At 33.1% G+C, this 27622-nt stretch overlaps 1 protein-coding gene across 2 annotated transcripts in view; it reads right to left on the bottom strand.

Annotated features, from left to right (window-relative positions):
• Nucleotides 1–27622, bottom strand: part of LOC145285877 (2-aminoadipate transaminase-like) — a 238921-nt gene that overhangs the window by 20277 nt on the left and 191022 nt on the right. For both annotated transcript variants that reach the window (XM_080134327.1, XM_080134326.1), the window contains exons 3-6: nucleotides 16089–16201; nucleotides 10052–10206; nucleotides 3593–3751; nucleotides 1621–1747 (exon numbers count right to left, since the gene is read on the bottom strand). In XM_080134327.1, coding sequence (XP_079990453.1) covers nucleotides 1621–1747; nucleotides 3593–3751; nucleotides 10052–10206; nucleotides 16089–16201 — 554 coding nt within the window. The remainder of the gene's footprint in view (nucleotides 1–1620; nucleotides 1748–3592; nucleotides 3752–10051; nucleotides 10207–16088; nucleotides 16202–27622) is intronic.

The following is a 27622-nucleotide window of genomic DNA, read 5'->3' as shown; positions in this document are numbered from 1 at the left end:
AAGATGTTATCATGGGGATCAAGACAGTTCCTCATCCCTCCCCTTATAGTCCAGACCTTGCTTCCTGTGACTTTTGGCTATTCCTTAAGCTCAAGGAAAACCTTAGAGGCTGTCATTATGAGATAGTTGAGGAGATGAAAGAGGCTGTGACATGGTTCATTGACATGCTCACACAACAGGACTTCCATTGGGCCTTCCAGAAACGGTACAAGTGCATTGCAGCCAGAGGAGATTACTTCAAAGGGGACTAGAGTTTCATGTGTGTACTATCAATAAAAGTGGCCATATGAAAAAAATCTGGAAACTTATTAAAGGCACCTCATATATCATTTCTGTCTGTGATAATTGTGACATACAAACTCGAGTAATATCGGACTAAGTCTGATAGATGTAATCTGCATTATTCTATACGTTACCATCTTGTAAATAAAATGTCGGTGTCAAGTCAACTGTGAGTATCCTTGTTTCTTGTATATATATATATATATATATATATAGTGGAAATGGTAATTAATAAAAACTGAAGAAAGTGCTCAATGCTGTTGTAGAGCAAATATGTGTTTTATTTTTTTATTACCGTATCTTTCTGTTAAGTTACATTATTGTTTCAGCTACCCGGCCGTTTTTTTGGCCGTCTGTAGCTTCCTCAGACTTTTACAGAAATGTTCGTTATTATGGGATGAAAGAATGAAAGAGTGAATGAAGTCGGGGGGGGGGGCGAGGAGGGCGGAAGAAAGAGAGGAAGGGAACAAGAGGGGAAGGTAGGAGGGGGCGCTTGGTATGTCGGTAATGTTTTAGTTTTGGGGTTTAAGGAACTTGTGGGGGAGGGTCTGGAAAGTTCATTTCTGGTATGGCTGAGGGCATAGGGATACATGGAGGAGAAGGGGAACATGTGGGGGTAGGAGGAGGGGGGGTTACTTTAAAATTCGAGTCTTAATGTTAAAGTTTTTTGCGTCTCATTGGTGAGATGATTTCTTGGTAAGTATTTCTTGACCTGTTGGGTGTTGCTTATGTTTGGAAGTGGGGGGGGGGTTCGATTTATTTATTTTTTTAGTTTTTATTTTGTTGTTAATTGTTTGCTAGTAGCCGCGGGCACGGTTACACACTTGCGCACATACACACATATATACTTAAAAGAAGCGGTCACATGTACACATACATCCCCGCTCTGGCGTGCAAATATATGCAAATATCTCACATAATAATGATCCTTATTCAATCCTGAGCAAGATTAGGTCTTCCTGCCAGTGTTTTTATGTGCCCAGAAAATATTTAAAGAAGAATTATTAAATAAATAAAAATTTGATTTTGACCTCCATACCTAAAAAAAAAAATGGAGATAGAAGGAATAAATGTTTTAAGAACCAAACATGTCTAAGATGGAGTATTGATGGAGAGGTGCTGCTCAGCACACTTTTTCCTGCCATGACAAAACCGACTTCGAAATCTAGTGGGTGATGCTTTTTTCTTCTCCTTACAACCTTTTGCTCACAGAAAAGATATTGCAAATCTTTTTTTATGTTATCATTATTTTCATGGCAGGTGCTTGAATAGCCTATGGGCCTTAATTAGTGATAACACTCTAGTTAAAAAAGAAAAAAGAAAAAGAAAAGGACTTACTTTTCATCATAAGAAAATAATCTCCAGGCGGGAGATTTATCCTCAAAACCCAACAAATTGTATACATCATCACAAAACAGGAGTACTTTGTGTTTACGGGCTACTTTCACAAGCTGCCGACAACGTTCTGAAATTATGAATTAAAACAAGAACTTATAATACAATAAATAAAAAATGCTTATGTACTTTTGAATTTTTGAGATGAGGATTGGTTATTCATATTATTTGGATTCTTTGGACTATTGTTCTCATCTTAAGTATCATTTTCTCGTTTCAGTCAATATAACCTCTGATCTTCTTCAAGTATGTCTTGTCGAACTCGGGAATTTTTCAGTTGAACTCGGGAATCTGGACGGAATTTCGAACAGAACACCTTATTTACTTAACGGAGGTAGCATGTTCTTGTTTCATCAGTCATGACTGAATAGAAGTCCTAAGTAATTCCACATGGACCCGTGTCGTAGTGGTTAAAGTACTTGCAAATTGTATAGTTGTATACGTGATATTCTCCTAAAGGTTGAAGGTTCAATTTTCAGTGTGGGCGACCGACAGATACAATTGCGAATTATTTAGAACCACTATCTAATCATGGCTGACCGAACGAGAGCATGCTACCCCTGTGAAGTAAATAAAGGGTTCCGTTACAAAATTCCGTAAAAATTCCTGAGTTCAACAGAAAAATTCCCGAGTTTGAAAAGAAGAAGATCGGAGGTTACATCGGCTGAAACGTTGTGAAAAATAATACTCAAGATGAGAACAGTAGCCCGATGAATCCAAATAATACAAAGTACAAAACTGACTTCGAAATCTAGTGGGTGATGCCCATTTCTCCTCCTTACTACCTCTTTCTTGCAGAAAAGATATTACAATGCAATAAATATGAAATGTTACATATAACACGTGCACGTGGGAGAGTACTCAGGGTTACTTATCAATCTACGACGAGCAAGAAAACTACATGGAAATTGAACTTTTACAGTATTTCAAAAGTCAACTCATCTGACGTTTGTAAATAGAACCAGCTTGTTATACTTCAATTTCATTAGAAACAACGGTCGTACGGCCACGAATGATGCTGACCATGTTTGAGTGAAGCTATTTTATCTTTTTCTATTAGGAATCTATTAAGGAATCGCCACTTATCAAGGCCCAAAGAGCACTCGAGGATGGAGGTTAATGATTGCCATGTAACGTTATACACTTGCACACACATTGTGGCCTCAGTCGAAAAGTGGACAAAAGAACAGGAAATAACTCCGACTCGCATTCGGGTTCGTACAACAAAATTTATTTCCTCGTCGTTACAGCCGTGACATCACTTGAGTGATGTAGAACGTTCTCCTGAGATTTTAAATGTTATCTCATCTCTGTTGAGATCGGTCTCTTTCTCTTTTTTTTATAATACCCCCTCCTCCCAACCTGTGACGTCACTTCTCATGCATTTAAATAAGTGCATCCACGCTATGTTACAGTCAGGTGTTGAGACAACACTGTGATGTTAGTAATGATGATGGAAGTTTCACAAAATTTGATTAGTTAACAGGTCGGCTCTACAAGAACTTGTTTACATTGGACTTGAAGACAACCATATTATAGGCAGCTGAGAAGCAGCCGCACGGTATTGTGTTCCGCAGAAGAGTAGTTCTAGGAAAGAAACTTTGCTCATGAAATTTCCGTTTAGTTTTAGGCATAGATAAAGTGTAAGAGAAACTATTTATAGTGGTTGTAGGTAGACAAGTGTTTTTATGAATGTTTTACAGAATGAGGGAGGGGCTAAATTGAAGCTCAGTCGGGTACCTGCCATGAAAATAACGATAAAGTAGAGATACACTTGTAACGTTTTTTCTTTGAGAAAGAGGCTGTAAGGAGGTGAAAAGGATATTGTAATATTTTAGAAAAATGTGACATAGTTTCGGTTACAGACAGAAATTTTTTTTTTAAATACGTAATGTTAGAAAAGTCATCAACTTACCTGGCGATGTACTCGTTCCCGTCGGGTTGTGGAATGTTGGAACAAGATAGACCATTGCCCAGAATTTGGATTTGGGTTTTATTTCATCTGCTAATGGATGGAACTTTGTCAGAAGAGAATCAAGGATTTCCACATCGATTCCTTCTTCATCCCGAGGAACTGAAGATTCAAATAAAAAATAAAAAATGATAGAAACAAAGCATTATATATATATATATATATATATATATATATATATATATATATATATATATATATGTGTGTGTGTGTGTGTGTGTGTGTGTGTGTGTGTGTGTGTGGGATAGGTATGTAGTAGAGATTTAGAAGGCTGTCACAATGCGAGGAATGAAATATAGTCGTTGTTGGTAAGAGAAGACGAGAACAAGTGGCAATTTACAAATCAATAAGTACATACATATGTGTTTATATATACAGATATTTATTCAGTTGTGTTGGTAAAATGTCTTGTTATGTCTGCGACAAATTCCATTTTAAAATATATATATATATATATATATATATATATATATATATATATATATATAGAGAGAGAGAGAGAGAGAGAGAGAGAGAATCTTGGAATTTTTTCAGTTTCAATCGTTAAAAAGAGTTAGGATCAACAATTAGATAAAATATGACATGTGACTGTTTTTTTTTTTTTTTTTTTTTTTTTTTTTTTTTTTGCTTTTTCGTTTTACTTTGTTGTTTTTTTTTACTCACGTTCACCCCAAACAAGACATATCGCCACTTGGACGCAAGGGGCTACTATTTGGGACCATGCCTTGAAAAGACTAACAATATGCTGGTTTACATTACATTTAAACTTCTGCATATCAGTACAGTCAGGAAAGCAGGTAGCAGGAAGGAAATTCCAAAGTCTAGCTTTTCGAGGGAAGAAACTATTAAAGTAGAAAACTTTCTGACATCTAGGGACCTCAACAGTGAAGGGGTGTGATTTTGTTGCTAAGCGGGTTTATCAGGAATATGTACGTTGAGGGTGCACAAGTGCAACAAGTTCATCAGAGCATATTCCATTAAAATACTTTTAAAACAGACACAGAGATGCAACATTGCAGTGATGGGACAGGGGATGGAGCTTAGTTGACAAAGTGGGATATATTAGATTGAAGACTTTTTGCGACCCTATCCAAGAGAGAGAAGCTAGTTGTAGATGCACCAATCCAGATGTGGCAACAATACTCCATGCATGGGCGAATGGTGGCCTTGTAGAGGTACAGGATACTCTCAGATATGAGTAGTTTTCTAGGACGATAGAGGGAACCTACCTTCTTTGCAGCAGCCTTTGCAATGTCCCCAATGTGTTTGTTGCAGTTAACATTGCTTGTGAATGCTAAGCTGAGGAGTTTGAAGGAAGAATTCTGAGGTAGAGTGTTATTTGTCGTGGATCTATGTGGTTCGAGAGGCTTCTTGTAATTGTTAAAGGATAGCAGCTTAGTCTTTTTTAAAAAAAATTTTTTATTACATTTTCACCCCAAACAAGGCAAATTGCCACTTTGGTGTAGGGGGCTACTATCAGGGGCAGCAACTACTGGGGCACTATGTCGGGATTTGGGCAGCAAGATGTCGGTTCACGTTGCACTTGAACTTCTGCATGTCAGTACAGTTAGGGAAGCAGGGACCTGGAATGGAATTCCAGAGTCTAGCGGTTCTGGGGAAGAAACTACTGGAGTAGAAAGATCTTTTACATCTAGGGATCTCTACTGTGTGGGGGTGGGATTTAGCTGCCTGTGGGGTTTGTCGAGGGTGTCTATGTCGTTGGGGCACAAGTGTCTGCAGTTCGTCAGAGCATTCACCATTAAAATACTTGCAGAACAAGCAGAGGGATGCAACATTTTGTCAATGGGACAGAGGCTGAAGCTTAGATGACAGTTCAGGACCTATCAGATTGGTGACTCTCTTTTGAACCTTGTCTAGGAGTGAGAGACTAGCAGCAGATGCACCAGCCCAAATGTGACAACAACACTCCATACATGGGCGAATGGTGGACTTATAGAGGTACAGGATACTTACAGGTGTCAGTAGTTTTCTAGCACAGTAGAGAGAGCCTACCTTATTCGCAGCGGCCCTGGCATTAAATGTTACCATCCATTTACAGCGCAATTCCACTACGATCTGGAGGTCATTTTCTAAGGATTCTGCTATTATCGTAGATTTGTATGGATCCGTTCTTACCTAGTGCATGTTATAGAGTCTAAGTAGCCAAAGTGAATATTCAGAATACATGTATTATCGACTGAACAGTCCAAAGTGTTTTATAGTATTTTCGTTTTTTGTGAAAAAAAGATTTTATTTTGATGGATGAAAAAGGCAGCTGAAAATTGGATTGGTAAGACATGAGTAAAGTCTAATATGAGGAGCACTCTAAAAGTAATACCTCCTATTTTTTTTATTCCGCCAAATAGATCAGAGGGGATTGCAAATTGCATTGTTATGATGACTGAACATATGCTTTCATGACCTGGAAATTTCATCTCACTGTTACAGATATTGATGGTGTGACACTATAAGAAAGCAACCCCTGTCATGGATGTGGATCAGAAGCAGAGGTGTGTCACTGAATTCTCACATTTCAGAAAAAAATTGAACCAATCAACATTCATCGGCGCTGGTTGAATGTTTATGAAGCCAATGCAGTTGATGTCAGCACAGTTGGGAGATGGGTTTGTCGATTTTAGAGTTGCGACAGAGATGTGAGTGACAAAGCATGCTCAAGGCATCAAAAGAGGCAGACAAAACAACATTCAATAATGTCCTCTGCAAATGGCGACATGATATCAACCAGTATTCATAGAGACGCATTGTCAAACTGCTATCTAGCCTAGTTCGTATGCAGTGCGCACACAGACACAGCGACGGTCCTGGGTCAGAAAAACTAATTGTGGTAGATGCTGCATCTAACGGGTTTTCAAGAAAAGCTGGTTTGACACGGTCTATCGCAATAGTGTCTTGCTTGCCGTTGCAGTCGATAATGAAGTATTTATTGGAGCTTTCCAATACTAGGTATGGTCCGTCATAAAGGGGGGAAGGTTAAGAAATCTGCATACCAAGTCAATGCGGACGAAAATGAACTTTATGTTCTGAAGGTTTGTTAGATAATAAGGTTTGGAAATAGGAGAGTGAGGTGGGGTATACATTACCCACGACATAGCAAGTCTAAGATGGACTGTATAATCAGAGGTGTCGGCAGGTATGGACCAATTCTCAGTGAAAAATTCCCTGGGCTGGATGAGTTATACTCAGGATTGTCCGCTCTTTCTGCTGTTCATTTAGCTAGATAATTGATCAAGTGGATAAGAAAGCCATTCTTAACATGGGAAAAGGGGGGGGAGGCTTTTACATTATCTGAGAGGAAGGTAATGATTAATCAGAAAGGACCATATTTTACTTGTCAATATCGTCCAGTCTGCAGAGCAGAAACTGGAAGTAAAAAAAAAAGAGAAATCCAAAACGTACTTAAAATTTAGTGGAAGATGATTTCTTTTTCCATTCTTGCAGAAGAAATGTTGCTAGATTTTCTTTACTATACCGTTATTTTCATGGTAAAGGTTGTATAGAGGTGTGACAGTAAGAAATTTAAGTATTGTCGATTATTAAGTGGTGTTTTGAGCAAACGGCAGGGTAAAATGCAGTGCGTTTTTAAATTTTGGTGATAAAGACGAATCCTTTATAATTTGATAGAAAAGAAAAGTCTATTATCTTGTTTTACTGACAAAAAAAATTAATAAGTATGATAACTAGCCGCATTATATAAACAATAAATTTATTTGGGCAATAGAGATGGTGAATTTTTAAATGGCATAACTAAGGAGGCGTAACAGTTCATAAACAGGACATGTGGTTAGAATGCTGATGGTCACAGATCAGGTTAACAATTACACGAGGCAGACTGCTTACAATAATAGAAGTCATTTACATTTACAGCAAAAACTCGTCTAGCTACAAACCATTGCAAAGAATTTTCCTTTCTTACTCTCTGTAACTAAAACTAGACAGAACTTCCATGAACAAAGTTTATTTCCAAGAACATCCCTTCTGTGGAACACAATACCGCAGCTGAATACAACATGGCCTTTTTCAAGTCCAATGTTAACAAATTATTCAATTCATATTTGCCAATCCCTCCAAAGGTGTTACTCATCACTAATCGACAATCTATTTTGTTAACTCTTATCCTCAAGTGGCCTTTGGTCTTTATAAGTGGTAACTTATTAGTAGAAATTTATATATATATAAACAGGGTGTGTCTTATATTATTTGGATTATTCAAATTACTATTCTCATCTTTGATGTTATTCTCACAATGTTTCGACCAATGTAATCCCCAACCTTCTTCAGTGCGGGCAATACTAAGAATATAACTGCAAGTAAATTAATTCTTCTACCCAGTCATGGCTGACAGATCGAGAGCATGCTACCTCTGTGGATTAAACAAAGGATTTCAGAATTCAACAGAAAGATCCCCAAGTTTGACAAACTACACCCGAAGAAGGTCAAAGGTTACTTCTGCCGAAACATTGTGCGAATAACACTCAAGATGAGAACAGTAGTCTGAATAATCCAAATAATATAACCAATCAATCCTCATCTCAAAAATTCAGAAACATAAGGTATGTATTGTCAAACTTGGGAATCTGCATTGAATTTCGAACTGAACTCTTAATTTAATCTTCAAAGGTAGATTGTTCTCAACCATGAGAAAGTAAAAGTCTTAAGTTCTAATTATATTCTTAGTACTAGCAGTTCAGCCCGGCTTTGCTCGGTCTCGATATACTGTTCATAACTTGCCTTACGTGTGAATACACTTTATGTAAGACTAGCGGTGGGTACCCGGCGTTGCCCGGGTGTTTGTAGGTGTGTGTGGTCGTGCGGGGGTGGGGGGTGTTAATGAAAACCTAAGAATAAGCGAAGTAAAAAAAACAAAAAACCAGAAAAACGAACGTGAAAAATATCCCCCCCTCCAAAAAAATGGCTTAAATAACCCTGCTTCAATATTAAAATTTTAAAAATTAAAAAAAAAAAAGACATCTCACACCACGATTCGAACCCAAAACCTTTAGATAATGTTGCCGCGCTTTAAGCAACTGAGCTAAGACAAAGTCGCTGAAATTGTGTTGCTTTTTCAAATATTTAAAGTAAATCAGGTTACGACATCATATGACGCATGCGTAGAAGCGAACTCGTCATGAGAGGACGGTTTTTGCTGACCCCTCCACCCTGTAGAAAACTACTGATTTCAGGGGGAAGGAATTAACGTTACTGGCCAATTTTTCGATATTTGTCGGGCGAAGGTTGGAAGTTTAAAATGATACCAATCTGGCGAAAATCCGTGACCTGTGTGGAAAGTTTTTGCGAGACATACAAACACACATACAAACACACATACATACATACATACATACAAACACACATTTTCGCTTTTATATATATATAGATTTCAAATGTTTAGACCAAAAATGGTCTGAGTAATTTCATAGAGACTGCAGAGATAAACTTTTTATAACTTTAACCCCAATTTTGACCACTTAACATTTATTATTTTGGTCTCAAATCAAAATACAAAGTTTTTACCCATGTCCAAGTTACCTACATCTAAAATTTCAAGTGTTTAGACCCAAAATTGGCAGAGAAATTTGGTAGAATCTGCAAAGGTCAATTCTTATTCGGTAGGGAAATGTACACACACACACACACACACACACACACACACACACACACACACACACAGATACAGACATTTTCACTTTTATAGATATATAGATTGTTGTTATTGAGGATTGAACCTTCAGCTTTCAGAAAACTGTCATGAAGACCGCCACTAAGAACTGATTATAATTCAGCACTTTAATCATTGTGCTATGTGTTTATGCAGAAAATTATTTTTTTTAAGCAAAAGGAGTTATCATAAGGTGATGACATTACATTACATGGAGGTTATGCATTATGTGATAATGCATTATATGATTATGTGTTATGGTGTTATGTGCGACTTAGTTACCAATGACGTAATAACAGGAAAAATGCTTGACATTTTGGTTGAGAACAAAGTGAGGTATCTGTTCTGATGCTGCACATAGTCTATTCTGTCTTCAGTTGGTGGGGAAGTGTCCCTTCTAAATTGAGACAATTTTTATTTTTATTCCAATACAAACTGCCCTTTTGGGGGAGTTGGGTTTTCCCTACATTAAAAACCAGCCTTATTCTGAACTTTTCCCTCATGGAGAAGCAAGTAAATTGGGACAAAAGACATTGTTATTTAATGGATGCTTGTTCATATGGCATAAAAAAAAACAATTATTATAGAGTATTTAGGTGTGTATTGACAAAATTTCTAGAGTAATCTCCCTTGCACCATATATAGCCTTTATATTTGCCGAGTTTTTTTTTTATTGGTAAAAAAATTCTTTATGGAGAGATAATTGCTATGCAACCAGTACTTACCTGGAATTATAGTTCGACCAAAATCTTTTTCTAAAATTTCTAAAGTTCGACTGTGTGTTGGATCTTCCACGAACACTGGTGAATTGTTATCAAACATAAGAGTAGAAATTAAATGGAGGCCGTTTGTAGCACCAGTTGTGACCATTAAATTTGAACTGTGAAGATAAATTAAAATATAAAAAAACATGAAGCAGGAAATAAAATATTTTTTTAGTTTATGTTATCAACATACTTGAACTTAATGAAGAAGTTTATTATTATTATTATTTTTATTATTATTATTATTATTATTATTATTTTTATTATTGTTATTATTATTATTATTATTATTTTTATTATTATTATTATCATTATTATTATTATTATTATTATTATGATTATTATTATTATCATTATTATTATCATCATTATTATTATTATTATTATGATTATTATTATTATCATTATTATTATTATTATGATTATTATTATCATTATCATTATTATTATTATTATGATTATTATGATCATTATTATTATTATCATTATTATTATTATTATGATTATTATTATTATCATTATTATTATTATTATTATTATTATTATCATTATTATTATCATTATTATTTTTATTATTATTATTATTTTTATTATTATTATTATTATCATCATTATCATTATTAGCATTATTATTATTATTGTTATTGTTGTTATTATTATTATTGTTATTATTGTTGTTATTATTATTATTATTATTATTATGATTATGATTATTATGATTATTATGATTATTATTATTATTATTATTTTTATTATTATTATTGTTGTTATTATTATTGTTATTATTATTGTTGTTATTATTATTGTTGTTATTATTATTGTTATTATTCTTGTTATTATTATTGTTATTATTATTGTTGTTATTATTATTGTTATTATTATTATTGTTGTTATTATTATTGTTGTTATTATTATTGTTGTTATTATTATTATTATTATTGTTGTTATTATTATTGTTATTATTATTGTTGTTATTATTATTGTTATTATTATTGTTGTTGTTATTATTATTATGATTATTTACTCACTAGGAGTAGTCACACAGGCCATTATCAAAGATTTCTCTTTGCAAACAACTTGTGGTGTTCTCTGGAGTCTGAGTGACAAGTCTCCCCAGATTTCTAGTACTCCCCACCTCTTTTGATAACTTTGCAGATGACTTTGCATTATTGCAACAGCCACTAACCATTGATTTTTCGTTGGCAGTGACCATTGGTCTTCACTGAACTTTGGATGGCAATAAGCTTCCTCAAGGTCCCAGTTCTTGTTGAACTCATCCACTGTAATAGATGAGACCGGTAGCAGACTACCAAACAGTCAGCATGACCTTCTTTAGGTGCAACTCTGGCTTTGGGAAGTATTGTGGAGCTTCATTGGCGTCCGACCACTGTACTGAACACTGCTGGTTGTTGTAAAGAACCCACTTTTCATCGCAAGTCACAGCCCAATCGAGAAACGGGTCATGTTTGTTGCGTAAAAGAAAGAAAGATGGCATTTCATGACAGCGTTTCTTTTGGTTGTCGTTCAATTTGTGAGGTACCCATTTATCAAGTTGTTTTTCTTTTCAATCTCTCTGAAGTGGTTGAAAATCGTTGTATACGTTACGTCTAATTCAGAAGCAAGTTCTCAAACAGTTGTCCATAGATTGGTTGACTTCAACTAAGGCTCTTAATTGATCATTATCAACATCCGATGGCCGATCACTATACTCATCTTCAAGACTCTCATTGCCGCCATGAAATTTCTTAAACAATCATTGTGCTGTGTATTCAGTAGTGGTTCCAAGGCCAAACGCTTTGTTGATATCACAAGCTATTTCAGCAGCTTTTCAGCCTAGCTTGAATTGAAATAAAAAAAAGATGTGTGAATTTGCTTTTTTCCCATCTTGTATTCAACATTCTGAAAAGAAGATACTTTTTTGAATGGAGGCGAAACTATTATAGCAGTGAAATACTGTCAACAAATGGATGAAATGCATCAGAAACTTTGACAACACCCAGCATTAGTCAACAGAAAAGTCTCAATTTTCCTTCATGACAATGCCTGACCACACATTGCTACACCGACCCTGCGAAAGTTGAATGAATTGGGCTAGAAAATTTTGCCCTATCCGCCATGCTCTTTAGACCTCTCACTTATCAACAAGTACTTTTTCAAGCATCTTAACAACTTTTTACGTGAGAAATGCTTCAAAAACCTAAGCAATAAAACAAAAACGCCTTCAGCGACTTCATCGCTACCAGAATGCAAGATTTTTATGTTGCTGGCATAAATACACTTGTTTTACGTTGGCAAAAGTGTTTTAATTCTGATGGTGCTTATTTCAATCGATAAACTTTTTTTTGAGCTGAGATATGTTCGTCTGAATTTAAAAGTTAAAAACTGCGAGAACTTTCCTGTCAACCTGATATATCATATGAACAAAGATGGCTGCCAGAACAAACACACGATGTTGAGTTTTCTATGAGCCTTCTTTCTTCTTACATATTTTCTGTCTAAGCAAAAAATGTCTGACTTTTCTAAAGAGTATATGCATAAAAAGAGGCAGTTTTGACATAATAAGTGTTTTGTTTCTGCATAAGGAAATGGATTTGTAAAAAATATAACCAAAATTTTAACGTGCTGGAAGAGATGTTTTGCATGAAAAATAAATATTTGGAACTTGGAATGTAACTATACTGTTATTCTTTTATATATGCTCGTATATACATATATATGTATGTAATATATGTATGAAGTATTTGTATGTAATATATGTATGAAATATATGTATGTAATATATGTATATAATATAAGTATGAAATATATGTATGCAATATATGTATGAAATATATGTATGTAATATATGTATGAAATATATGTATGTAATATATGTATGAAATATATGTATGTAATATATGTATGAAATATATGTATGTAATATATGTATGAAATATACTAAGTAAAAGATGGAAGCGGAATGGTTCTCATCAGAAAAGGAGAAGGGATAGAATTTAACAAAATGTGAATAGGAACTGGCTTTACGTTTAGATTGGAAATGACAATGAATATGAAATGTATGCAATATATATTTATTTATATATATATATATATATATATATATATTCTAAAGTCCGACTGTGTGTTGGATATATATCTATATAAAAAACTACTTCATTTACTCACATAAAATTAATATACAAAAGTATAAATTTATGTGTAAACTTTAAGTATTTACTTCAAAAGTGCTCAATACATAGGTAGAGCTAGTTAGTAATTTATAAAATATATATATGGCGATTAAGCTACACTGAATATTCCGCGTTTCATCCACTCTAGGATTCTTCAGGCTTATGCGCATAAGTCTGAAGAATCCTAGAGTGGATGAAACGCGGAATATTCAGTGTAGCTTAATCGCCATATATATTTTATAAATTACTATATATATATATATATATATATATATATATATATATATATATATATATATATATATATATGAGCAAACAGTTAATAAAATATGTTAAAAAAACACTTTGAAATGAGTTAAAAACATATTTAATCTGAAAAGGAAACACTAGATAAGTGGATAGTCCTTAATCCGCGGAGTTTCGAAGAAATACTTTCCTTCTCATCAGAGGGTAGGAATTAGCAAAATGCGGGATTGGATTTTGCATGCAGAAGTATTTGATGAAACAACAAGTAAGTCAAAGATCTTACTTGAAAACAAAAAAAAGTGAAGCAGTGGGAATATGGTAAAGAAAAAGGTGATTACACACGAATGGATAGTCTGGTGGAATTATATATAATTATTATATTATTATATCATATTATATTATAATTATTATATATATATATATATATATATATATATATATATATATATATTTCTGTAGAAATATATTTTCTTATTATATATCAATTCTTAAAGGAATAAATTATAAGATGGTCAACATGGTAAATTTTGGAATATAACTTTTTGTCATTTATTCTCTATATTGTTCTGTAATTACATTGAGCGTCTTATATAAGGATTGATATAAACTTGCAACTAAATGTGGTACTCACGCAGAGAGTGATCTGTGCTGAAATAATAACATTATTATTTAAAAAGCCATTCTTAACATGTGGAGGGGAAGGTGTTTTGTACCTATTCTGTACTTTAACCTTACAATTGAATAAAAAAAAACATATCATAAAACTTTAATTAAACTTGGAAATACGATTTAAAAAATGGCGCGGATCACTCTCTGCATTAGCACCCTAAATGTACATAAATGTACATAACAGAAAATAAATCGATTGAGCATAAGACTTAATAAGAGTAAAATCATATAATAACATATACCACCGAAATTTAGAGTATTGAAGAGATTTTGATTCAGTTGTCAGTTTTACTACATAATCAAGTTACCTGAATTTATTTTTTTAATGAAAGTTGTAAAATAAAGTTGTAGCATTGTTTTTGTAACGGTCTAGGGTATAGAAGGAAATGTGTGTTCCTCTCATGTTTGTGTGGCACCAATTTGTTGAGGTGGTGCAAATTAAGAATAATGAATTGAATTGAGAAAGAGACGAACTACGTGTTCAATTGATTTAAACGAACTGGAATTTATTTCGTGAAGAAACACATGAAAGAAAAGGGTACAACACGTTTTCATGTCCGCATTCGTCTCTCGCTGTTAGCTGGTGTGGAGGAAATCTATTGTTGTAGAGAGAGAAAGAAAATTAGAAAAAGTCAATCCAGGCAATGGAGAGAGAAAGCATATAAGGTGTACATACGGTCTGTTAGCTTTTTGCCCCACTGGCGTGAGGCACACGTATGCGCGTGCCTGTCGAAACGGCGGCGGCTGGTGCGCCAACCACTCACCTCGGAAGCTGGTCCGAAAAAGGAAGATGCTGCTTATTGCTCTTGCTTTTATACTTGTTTCTGGTGGTCTTTTGCGCATGTGTTGATTTCCTTTGAAAGGGGAAGTGACGTTGTCCTTGTGTGCGTACGCGTTCGCGTGTGTGAGTACATGTGTGTACGTTAGCATGTGTGTGTATACACGTGAATGTGAGTGTATATACGCGAACGTGAATATATGTACGTGTGTGGACGTGCGCACGTATGTTTGTGTGCGCGTATGTATATGAGAAGTAATATAGCTTGAGATGTGAACGTGTGTTTTTGTGTGAGACTAGAAAAGGCTCCCACAATACTCTCCTTCCTAGGAGAGAAAAAATATGCAGTGTATATATATATTTTTTTTTTGTAAGTAATGTTTTCGGCAGTTGACTTTTCGTCCTGTTCTTTTTTTTTTTTGTGTGGTTATTTAAAAAAAAACGTCAAAAACGGAGTGTGTTCGTAAAAAAAAGTATTTACTTACGCGTGGAAAAGCGTTTACTCTTTTTTTTTTTGGCTGACATTTGTTTGTTTGGTTTTTGTTGCGTGCTGACATGTGCAACGAGTTGCTTGGACAGTGAAGTGAATTGTTCGTTTGGAAGGAAAATTTTTTGTTTTGTGTTGGCGTCGTATGTCAAGTTGACAGTGTCTTCGCATGTGAGTCTGCGGTAGTGTGTGTACATTGTCTGTACAAGCGTTTGTTGTGCATTCGTTCGTGTTGAACGAGTTTCCAGTTGCCGGTGTCAACGAAACTTCAAGTTGTGAGTTTATCCGTGTGCATGGTGCATCTCAACTCATGGTTAATTCAGCTTCTCCCTATGTGTTGATAGGGATGTCCTGTAATTGTTTCTTTGTTGTTGCGTCTGCTGTGCGGGAGAGAATTGCATAGGCCTATGAGATGTGAACGCATGTTTTGTGTGAGACTAGAAAAGGCTCCCACATTTTCTTTAGAGCGACAATTTTGCTGTTGCACCCTATGCATATGAAAAACAATTGTTATTCAGTTTTCTTCTTACAACCGGGAATATATTTCTGCATTGTTATTAGCCGCCATTTTATATGAAAAGCATGCGATCATTATGCATCACCCTACTTTATACTAAAGAAAGAAAATCAGTTTAAAGTGTCATTTACCTGTGAACTTTGTTTTTATAAATCTGCGTTAAGAATGAAGCAAGTTGAGACCGAAAATCAGGATCTCCTGGATCTGGTCCGTACTGGAAAAACTCTTCAGAATTCTCAGTTGTCTAGAAAAACACAAAGAAAACCATTAGGTACCTCCAACGCGCGCCACAGTTTTAACTCTCCCTCCCCCTATATGTAACACGATGTAATTGTAATTTAATATTATCATTCTAAATTTTTTACCATTTAATAGAAAAAAACTTCAAATAAACTACTAATACTTTTTTAAAAATTTTTACAGCATACAAAAATAATGAAAATGCGAGACAAAAATCGTTTTTACATTATCGACGCTTTAAAACAACGTTCCTACGTAGTGACGTTTTTTAAGCCGTAGACATACCCATGTTTTGAAAATCTAGTAAAAATCAAATAATAATCATATTTTCCTGAAATTTTCGATATTCAATCATTATTAAATAAACTTACATATTAAAAGTAGGTTTCGTTAAATATATTAGCGGAAATATTTTTTTAGGTGTTCTACCCCTTCCCCTATATTCCATGGTCCGAAAACTAAGCAAAATAAATGTGGGTTGATAAAAGTTTCAACATTTTTTAAAGCTGAAAAGATCAAATAATTAAAAAATAGTAATTTATATATATATATATATATATATATATATATATATATATATATATATATATATATATATATATATATAAAATCTTATTATTTATTTCACTTACCTCAAAGTTGTAAATAAAATTGGACATAAATTCAATATTATGTTAAAAAAAAAAACAAAAAAAAAAACCAACACTTTCTGGATAATTTTTTTCTCGGTAATAAAACAATTCTAAAAAATAATTATTTTTAAAAAGCTTTAAATGATATTGAATTCAAATATTACGCGATATGAAGTATAAATGGATTTTTTTTTTAAATAACAGCTTTCCAATAATAAAAAAAATATATTCATATAAAAGAATATAAGACTATTGAGATAATAAAAATTGTAAATCCAAAATCAACCTTAAAAAAATTCGTTTTGATTTTATTATTTAAATTGACAGAGGGTGGTCCTTAGGTTTGGCGTTTTTTTTTCAAAAATGTATGGAGGCTTGTAAAGAACATTATTTTTAAATACATGTGTCAACAAAATACATTAAAATTAATTATATTTTATTAACTTTAGTCTGTGTAGTTCGTTAATAAAAATGTATTTGTTTTATAAAAGGTAAGTTTTATATTATTTTTATCCATAGTAAAAAAAAAAGAAGTTACTCCATTAATAATTATAACCCATAAAAATTAACACAAACAGACGAAATGCTGACGTCACTATTAAAATGTGTGCTACTGACGTTTTACACATCGTCGTTGAGGTACCTAAAAACCATTTATTAAAAATGTAAGGATTACAAAAATAAAAAAAAAATAATAAAAAATCTTCAATAGCGAATAAATAATGGAATTAAATAACTTTTTGCGACTTCAAAAATAAAAATTTCATTATAAATGTTTTTATATTTACCAGGAATCATTATTTTTTTCTCCTTTCAAATTTTTCACAACATTAATTATTTTTAATTTTATAATGGTTTTAAAATAAAACGTAAAACCATTCTCTTTGGCTGTTGAATGATAGGAACTCATCCCACCATGCCAATTAAATAAATTATTTCATCTATTTTACAGCAGAATCGTCTAATAAACCTATACAATTGGATAACATGTTCGAAAAAAATGTGGTAAAAATTCACATCTGAAGAAACGAGTCAAAGAATTCTAATTAAAAATGCAACTTTTGCATGAAGGAGAAATTAAAAAAAAACTGGATTCAGTAACTACCGTGAATTCTCTAAGGGGATTTGCCCTGAAAAGTACCCAATTCGAATTTATCTCACACTCACAAGCTATATATATATATATATATATATATATATATATATATATATATATATACTAGCATGGGTGCCCAGCGTTGCCCGAGTATGAGGTGCATTCTGAGCAAAAATCAAAAACAAAAAAAAAGGTCAATTTTTTAAAGATTTGACCTCTATTATGACCCCTTAACATTTATTGTTTAGGGTTCTAATCAAGTTATTAAGTTAGATCCATGTCCAAGGAACCTATATCTAAAATTTCAAGTGTTTAGACCCAAAATTGTCAGGAGTTTGGTAGAGTTCTCAAAGGTCAAATAGTTTAACTTTGACCCCTTAACAGCCACATTTCTGGCCGAAAATCGATCACATAGATTTTCCCAAATCTCAGTACCCTGTATATCAAATTTCGAGTATGTAGACTAAAAATTGACAGAGTTATTGCATAGGGAAATGTACACACACAGACACACAGACAGACACACAGAGACATAGACACGTTCACTTTTATAGATATACTAGCATTTCAGCCCGGCGTTGCCCGGGTGTTTGGTTATGTCTTTTGAGCAAAAAGAAGGAAAAAAAAAAGTGGTAGTAGGACGGCAGGCTCGAACCCGTACCGCGAAGGAGGAAAAGAACAGAAGAAAAAAAACCTGGCGTCTATACTGTTACGACCACCGCCAAATCGAAAGTGACATTTTTTTAAATTAAGGCTAGACAATCGAAAGGAGAGGATGACTTTCAAAAATATTGGCAAAAAAAGCGACCCCCCCCCTGTAGAAAAGTTCCCAGTTGAAGGTGAAGATATTAATGTTTCTAGCCAATTTTTCGATATTTGTCGTCTGAAAGGTCGGACTTTAAAACGATATTGATCTTGGTAAAATCCGTCGCCTCTGTCAAAAGTTTTAGGCAGACATGCAAACATACATGCATACATGCATTTATATACGAGATTGGTAACTAAAAATTTTCGATCCAAACCGATTAAAAAGCTTGCCCTATCTCTGAATACCCTTTATGTGAAATTTCAAATGTGGTAAAGACCGCAGAGGTCAATTTCTTTTAACTTTGACCTCTATTATGACCCCTTAAAATTTATTGTTTTGGGCTCAAATCAAGTTATTAAGTTAGATCCATGTCCAAGGAACCTATATTTAAAATGTCAAGTGTTTAGACCCAAAATTAGCGGAGGAGTTTTGTAGAGTTCCCAAAGGCCAAATCGTTGAACTTTGACCACTTAACAGCGAAATTTCTGGCCGAAAACCGATCCCAAAGATTTTCCCAAATCTCAGTAACTGTATATTAAATTTCGAGTCTGTAGACTAAAAATTGAGAGAGTTATTGCATAGGGAAATGTACACACACAGACACACAGACACGTTGACTATTATAGATACACTAGCATTTCAGCCCGGCGTTGCCCGTGTGTTTGGATGTGTATGTTGAGCAAAAAAAAAAAAAAAAAAGTAGTAGCAGGAAGACAAGCTCGAACCCATACCACGAAGAAGGAAAAGAACGGGGAAAAAAACCTGACGTCTTTGTGGTTACGACCACCCCGCAAACCTGAAGTGACATATGTTTACATGAAGGCCAGACAATCGAAAGGAGAGGATATCTTTCAAAAATATTTGACGAAAAAAGCGACCCCCCTCCCTGTAGAAAAGTGTCCAGTGTAAGGTGAAGATGTTAATGTTTTTAGCCAATTTTTCGATAATTGTTCGTATGAAAGGTCAAACTTCATAACGATACTGATCTTGGTAAAATCTGTCGCCTCTGTCGATACATACATACATTTATACATTGATAACTAAAAGTTTTCGACCCAAACCTATGAAAAAGCTTGCCCTATCTCTGAATACCCTTTATGTAAAATTTCAAATGTTTAGACCAGAAATTGTCTTAGTAATTAGGTAGAGACTGCAAACGTCAAATTTTTTTAAAACTTTGACCCCTATTATGACCCCTTAAAATTTATTGTTTTGGGCTCAAATCAAGTTATTAAGTTAGATCCATGTCCAAGAAACCTATATCTAAAATTTCAAGTGTTTAGACCCAAAATTGTCGGAGGAGTTTGGTAGAGTTCTCAAAAGTACAAATCGTTGAACTTTGACCTCTTAACAGCGAAATTTCTGGCCGAAAACGGATCACAAAGATTTTCCCAAATCTCAGTACCTGTATATCAAATTTCGAGTTTGTAGACTTAAAATTGACAAAGTTATTGCATAGGGAAATGTACACAGACACGTTCACTTTTATAGATATACTAGCATTTCAGCCCGGCGTTGCTCGGGTGTTTGGAGATGTATGCTGAGCAAAAAAAAAAAAAAAAAAAACTTTTAATTTTTAAAAATTTGATCCCTAAAATTTAAAGTTTTGGCAGGCAGATAGGCTCGAACCCTTGAGGCGAAGGTGGAGAAGAAAACCTGACATCTTACCACAAGGCTAAGAGGGCAGAGAAGTGAGAATGACTGAAATTAAACGCTTAAAAACGAACGTCTGGTTTTCTAGGTCAAACATCATGCCATAGAGAAATAAAATCATGCAGAGCCAGTTAAGCTTTACACTTTCTGTGTATTTGTTTGTTTTCCCAAGATGTTTGGGAAAATTAGCTCCCCCCATAAAAAGGGGAGTATCCAAATGAATAACAATTGGGGGTTTCCTCGCATTGATCAAAGCTCATTGTTTTCTGGACGTCCCTGACAAGAGTTCCAGGGAGATGCTTTCTTCAATTACTTTCGTTTTATTTATATGGAAAAGCCAAAGAAACAGGCGGGTCCACGGGATAGCGTGAATTTTATAAAAAAAAGAAAAAAAGTCACTCAAATAAAAGATAGAGACGACCTCCTTTTGTAAATCGGAGATATTATAATCTAGTGAGTATATAAAAAGTTCTAAGAAATGGTACCCCTCCCACGAGCGCCCCACCAAAAAAAGCCTTTGCCGGACATCCAAAAAAATTGCGCACACACACACACACACACACATTTTCGCTTTTATATAATAGATTATATCCACTATTATATAACAAGAAGTCTGTGTGTATGTGTGCATATGTGTGTGTGTATGTATGTGTGTATTTAGTTCCGTATTACTCAAAAAATGCTGGGCCTATTTTTATGAAATTTCACACAAAAGTACTTTATGTGCCTGGCAGTGTTCTCAGATAGGTTTTGTATTGAAATGTCTTTGATAAGTATCGACAATTGATATAATCCAATGAAAGAAGGAACAGGCATTTTAACATCTTACACGGCCTAACATCACAAGTGCATTTGAGAAGTTTTATTACCACACAAGCAGACAGGCCCGACATATAAAATCAACAGTAGATTATTTGATATGACAGTGGCGCATTTAAAATAATTGTTTCTGTTTAGAGCACAATTGCAGCATGATACTTGACTTTATCATTTTAAACATAAATTCAAACCTTTTATCACCGCACAAGCAGTAATGCCAGGCATATAAAATCAACAGTAGGTTCTTTGATATGGAAAGGACACGTTCAAAATGAATGTCTCTGTTTAGAGCACAATTGACCTATGATACTTGACTTTTGCATTTTAAACTTTAATTCAAGCCATTATATATGGAAAATAATTTTATAAGATCAATATTAGATTCTCTACAGTGCAATGTAAACTAAAATGTGGACTAATTCATTGCAGGGAGGCATATGAAGCTTCCTCCTGGCGCACTGTAGTGAGTCCCCAACTAGAGCAGGCAATCAATCGATTTGATTAAAAAAAAAATTTGTGATTTCACCAATTTCGATGACAATAAAAATATGGGAGTGTGAAACATTCATTGATCATCATTCCATCCCGGGCAACGCCAGGTCTCCCTGCTATATATATATATACACGAGCAAACAGTTAATAAAACATGTTAAAAAAACATTTTGAAATGAGTTAAAAACATATTTAATCTGAAAAGGAAACACTAGATAAGTGGATAGTCCTTAATCCGCGGAGTTTCGAAGAAATACTTTCCTTCTCATCAGAGGGTAGAAATTAGCAAAATGCGGGATCGGATTTTGCATGCAAAAGTATTTGATGAAACAACAAGTAAGTCAAAGATCTTACTTGTAAACAAAAAAGGTGAAGCAGAGGGAATATGGTGAAGAAAAAGGTGATTACACATGAATGGATAGTGTGGTGGAAGATAAATAATCCAGTGACGGTAAAATCCAAATGTAAAACTTCAAGAAAGTTAAAAGAATTTCCATTTGCACAAGTAAAATCCAAGGAAATCCCGTAATTGGAAGAAGATGGTCCATAATAATCCAAAGGCAGAAATCCATGGAATAATTCACAAAAATGTGTACAAGGAAAAAAAAGGAAAAGATTCCAATAATATTGATAAAAGAAAAATAACATATGCTTTTCAGTCTGCTTCCAAGACATAAATATAAATAAGAAAGATCAGGGAAGAAAAAGAGGAGAGAAAGAAAAAAAAATGATGATAGAGTTAAATATAAAATATAAAATAAAGGGAAACAAATGTCAAAATGACCCAGACAGGAAATGTTAAAGGCGCAAAAAAATATATAGGGCAAAATAATATAGGTGAACTGAAATGTACAGGTCATCACTTAAAAAAATGTCAGCAAGAGTTGTTAGAAGACACTAAATGGAAAATAAATAAATAAATAAATTAATAAATAAATAGAAAATAAATAATGAATAAAGAATAAATAAATAAAAAATAAAAATATAAAAAAATAAAATAAAAATTATTTATATTATTCAATTCATATATATATATATATATATACATATATATATATATATATATATGTATATATATATATGTATATATATATATGTATATATATATATACATATATATATATGTATATATATATACATATATATATATGTATATATATATACATATATATATGTATATATATATACATATATATATATGTATATATATATATACATATATATATGTATATATATATACATATATATATATATATATATGTATATATATATATACATATATATATATATATATATACATATATATATATATATATATATATATATATATATATACATATATATATGAATTGAATAATATAAATATTTTATACAAGCAAGGAGACCGGCATTGTCAGGGATTGGATGAAGATCAACAAATTTTCCACCTTCCCATATTTTTGTTGTCATCAAAACCATTTTTTAATCAAATCGATTGATTGCCTGCTCTAGTTAGGGATCTCCTTGCAGTGTACCGGGAGGAAGTTCCACATGCCTCCCTGCAATGACTTAATCCACAATACACTGTAGTCTACATTGCACTGTAGAGAACCTTTTGTTGATTTTATGTAATAATCTGTAAATAATGGTTTCACTTCAAGTTTAAAATGCAAAAGTCAAATATTATGGTTAAATTGTGCTCTAAACAGAAACAGTGATAAAATTTCTCAAATGCACTTGTGATGTTAGATTGTATAAAAGTGTTAACTTTGGTCAGAATTAGGACTCTCTTCTTTAATCAGATTTTTTGTCGATTATCGATTTTCGATACTTATCGAGTGCATTCCGATACAAAACCTACGTAAGAACACTCCCAGGCACATCAAGTACCTTTGTGTGAAATTAAAAAAAAAAAAAAAATCACCCCAGTCGTTTCTGAATCCATAGGGAACAAACTAACACACAGACAAAGTTCCTTTTAGATAATAGTTGAAGATGATAGAGAGAGAGAGAGAGAGAGAGAGAGAGAGAGAGAGAGAGAGAGAAATAGATAAATCTTGTTAAACTGATGATGATGATGATGATGATGATGATGATGATGATGATGATGATGATGATGATGATGATGATACACTGGATCTTAAAGAAAACAATAATAATTCGCTTATATCAATCATATATTTTCGTCAGAAAACTATCTAAATTTTGAAAATGGTAAATGAACAATGTTTAGATATTGGGAACTCTTAACTATTGCTTATAGTAGAATCAACGGAAAATAAAATCCAGTTTTGAAAAAAATAAAAAAACAAAAAAAAAAAGTTTTCAACTTCTGCTGGAATAAACATCTCCCAGCACCAATACACTAAAAACAGAGAGACTCGATTGAAAAAAAATGTGATCCTTGAATCGGTTTTTACAAACATCCTACGCCTGCAAAAATTGCACAGTTTTAACCTGTTCCCCATCTTTGTCTTTTACTGCCAATCCCTATTTACTTTACTCCCCTGCTTTGAGTAGGATTGAAACCACTATGTTCAGACAATGTTCACCTGGAACCGTAGAGATTCAATGCCTCTATCCACTGCACCACGGTTCCGGGTGAACATTGTCTGAAGATAGCAGTTTCAATCCTACCCAAAGTAGGCCAGATGTTTAGTTGGCCAAAACATGGAGAGTCAACAACAACAACTATAGAAGGCAGTAATTACTGCGGATACAGTTTCAAGACTCAGCATTCCTATCCCATCACGGTTAATCATCTGAAGAAGGTCAGAGGATGTTGGCCGAAAAGTAGTGAAACAATATGAAGATGAGGATAACAGTTCGCAAATAAATAAATAAATGACCCTTCTACTTAAAATAAATTGTTCTCTACACTAAAAACAGACCTCGTGTTTTATTTTGCTTCTGTGGGAAGGAAAGTAAATAGCAATTTGTTTTTATAAAAAAATGATTTATAAAAGTATTTGCGAATAAAATTTTGGCATTTTTACATATTTTTTGTTTGTTTGTTTGTTTGCTTGTGGTATAAAAAATGTAGAATTTTTAATTCTGTAAAGTCTACAAAATTAAAAAAAAATCAGTTTTTATATGCTAACACGTTTAATGGCAAAGTTAAAAAAAAAGTGTGTATTAAAAAACATAGTTTTATGAAGCCTCCCCACCCCCAATAATTTTAGCCACGAGCCGTCACTAATTACTACTTAACCGTAGTTGATAGCTACACCAAGTGACCTGAGATATTAAGGTGTAGAACTGGGGCTCTTGATTAAGGCTGAGGGGCTCTCGAAGCCTTTTCTTAAAGAGGACTAAATGCTTTATATGGAAAAATTAAATGGCTGCAGATATTTAATTATTGATCTTTTTTTTTTTTACTGAAAAAAGATATGATACATAACTGCAGATGTAAAGAGTTTCAAGATGGTTCATGAAAAAGTAAATAAAGCAATAAATTAACAACAATCTTCTATTAATCAAAAACGAAAACAAATGATTATCAACACGAAAATCACAAACAGGAACAACTGATCAACAAGTATAACTTAAAATTTGACATTTACATTTTTTCATTTTTATTTTAGAAATTATCTCGTTAGTGCTCAGTTTTGCCCTGTTTAGGGGCTCCATGGTATCCTGAAGTTTGGGAAACCCTTGTGTTAAAGACCAACTACAGAGAAAGCAATTAATAATTTTTTATATAAACTATTTGTCTGTTTTGATGTGGTAGACTGCATTATGAGTGATAATGGAACTCAGTTCACACCAGCAGAGATCAAGGAGTTTTGTGATATTTTCCGAATTAAGTGTATCATTACACCTCAATATCACCCTAGGTCAAACAGGAAAGCCGAGAGATTTGTAGATACTCTTAAAAGGACACTAAAAAAGCACAGGGTACACCAACGGATGAAGCCTTACAATAATTATTGCAAGTAGATAGAATTACACTGAATCCCAACACTTTGACAGCAGTCTCTCCTGCTGAAACCATGTCTGCATGGAAAGGGAGATCAATTTTTAATAAACTTCTTCCGAAACAAGCAAAATTGCATGACCACATTTTATTCCTGGAGAAAATTTTGCCGCTTCTGTAATACTTGGACGAAGTTAGTTATGGGGTGATAACTCCAATTTCTTTTGTGTCAAATAAAAGTATAAATAACAAACACGATGTTTATTTTTCCGAACACAAAAATATTTGAAGACCAAAACATTTATTGTATAAAAATATATATAATTGTAAAAACATTTATTGAAAAGTTTGCATAAGAAACTATAATTTTAATAAAACAATTTTTTAATTAAGGCAACATTTGATTTTTTTTTTCCGAAACATTTTTTGAATTAAAATAAAACTGGATTTTGTTTTTTCAAACAATTTAATAATTTAAATGAAACATTTTTCGAATTGAAGCAACATGGATTTTTTTAAAAACATTTTTTTAATTAAAGTAAAATTGTCTCTGTAACAAAATATAGATTTAATTTTTTGTGGCACTGGTTGAAAGGTCAACAAAGTTTTATATATATATATATATATATATATATATATATATATATATATATATATATATATATATATATATTAGTTTTCATGTTTAAATTAATAAACAATTTCAATGGAATGAAATGGATGAACTTGGTCGACTTATTGTCACTTTTGAATCAGGCTGAAACTTTACAAGGGATAAATTTATCATCTCCTGTTCATTGACTGAGAAGCACACCTGGTGACAGTTTAGTGAAATGACCCAAAAAAAAAAAGAAGAAAAATAGCAATGCAGAAGTGCCATTTCCCCCTCCTCCCAAAAGCTTTAAAAACAATGCTTCATTTTCCAATTTGGTACAATAGGCAAAAGGATTAATGATATGGTGTATATCACACAAGATCCAATACGCACTCATAAACACCACCAAAACCAGTTAAAAAACGTCACTTAGATGACAGTAGCTACACATTACCTGCAGAGGAAGTAGTGTTTGAATATATGTTTAAGTGGCAGTCTTAGTCTTTTAGAACTGATTTAAAGCTTCACCGCTCACTCATTTTTCGATCAAATTTCAAACAATTATTACAGTTTATAGATCGCCTTCTCAGTTACATTGTGAATTGTTTTTTTTCAGTTTTTGTTCAGTAAAACAAAAGTCATGATGAATTTTCTGATGTTCAAGATCGTAAAAATATGTAAGGAGGTGAGTGACATTTTTTATGGCTGATTTCCATAGCAATCTCGTGGCTTCGGTGACTACTGTTGCTACTAATTCACTGCTGTCGCAAAAAGAGAAATAACAAGTGAAACAGAGAGAATCAAAGCATGAAAGAGAGATAATTGGGAAGATTTTATTGAAAGCAGACGTGTTTCGTACATTGTTATTACATATGTGTTTATGGGGGCAAAAAAATAAGACTAAAATAAAACCAAGAACAAGTAAATTTATTGGAAGTCTGGAAAAATCATGGATTACAATAGAAAAATGCGAGCATGAAAAATAATATGGTTAAGCTTAAACATGGAAAAGTAAAGGACTAGTTGTTAAAACTGGAAAAGGAAAGAACAAGATATTCTAGTAAAAAATATAAATAAATTTATAACTTAAAATATTGCAGCATTAAATTTTTTTTTTTAAATTCCATTTTTAACATTATATAATCAATTCTTAATGCTGCAATATTTTAACTTATAATTTATTATATTTTTTACTAGAATATCTTGTCCTTTTCTTTTCCAGTTTTACTTTACTATTTCATGTTTAAGCTTAACCATATTACTTTTCATGCTCACATTTTTCTATTGTATATATATATATATATATACTTGTTTATTGTTATATAAACATGCTCACATCCCGCTGCTACAAATAGCCACTTGTTTCAATCAAACAACAGATATCATCAGGCAGCGACTTGACTATTCAAAAGTTCAATGAATAATTCATAGTTCA

Source organism: Euprymna scolopes, chromosome 10 (assembly GCF_053919585.1).
Source record: "Euprymna scolopes isolate OS-2025 chromosome 10, ASM5391958v1, whole genome shotgun sequence".
Classification (NCBI taxonomy): Eukaryota; Metazoa; Mollusca; class Cephalopoda; order Sepiida; family Sepiolidae; genus Euprymna; species Euprymna scolopes.
This window is presented reverse-complemented; position numbering and strand designations above follow the sequence as displayed.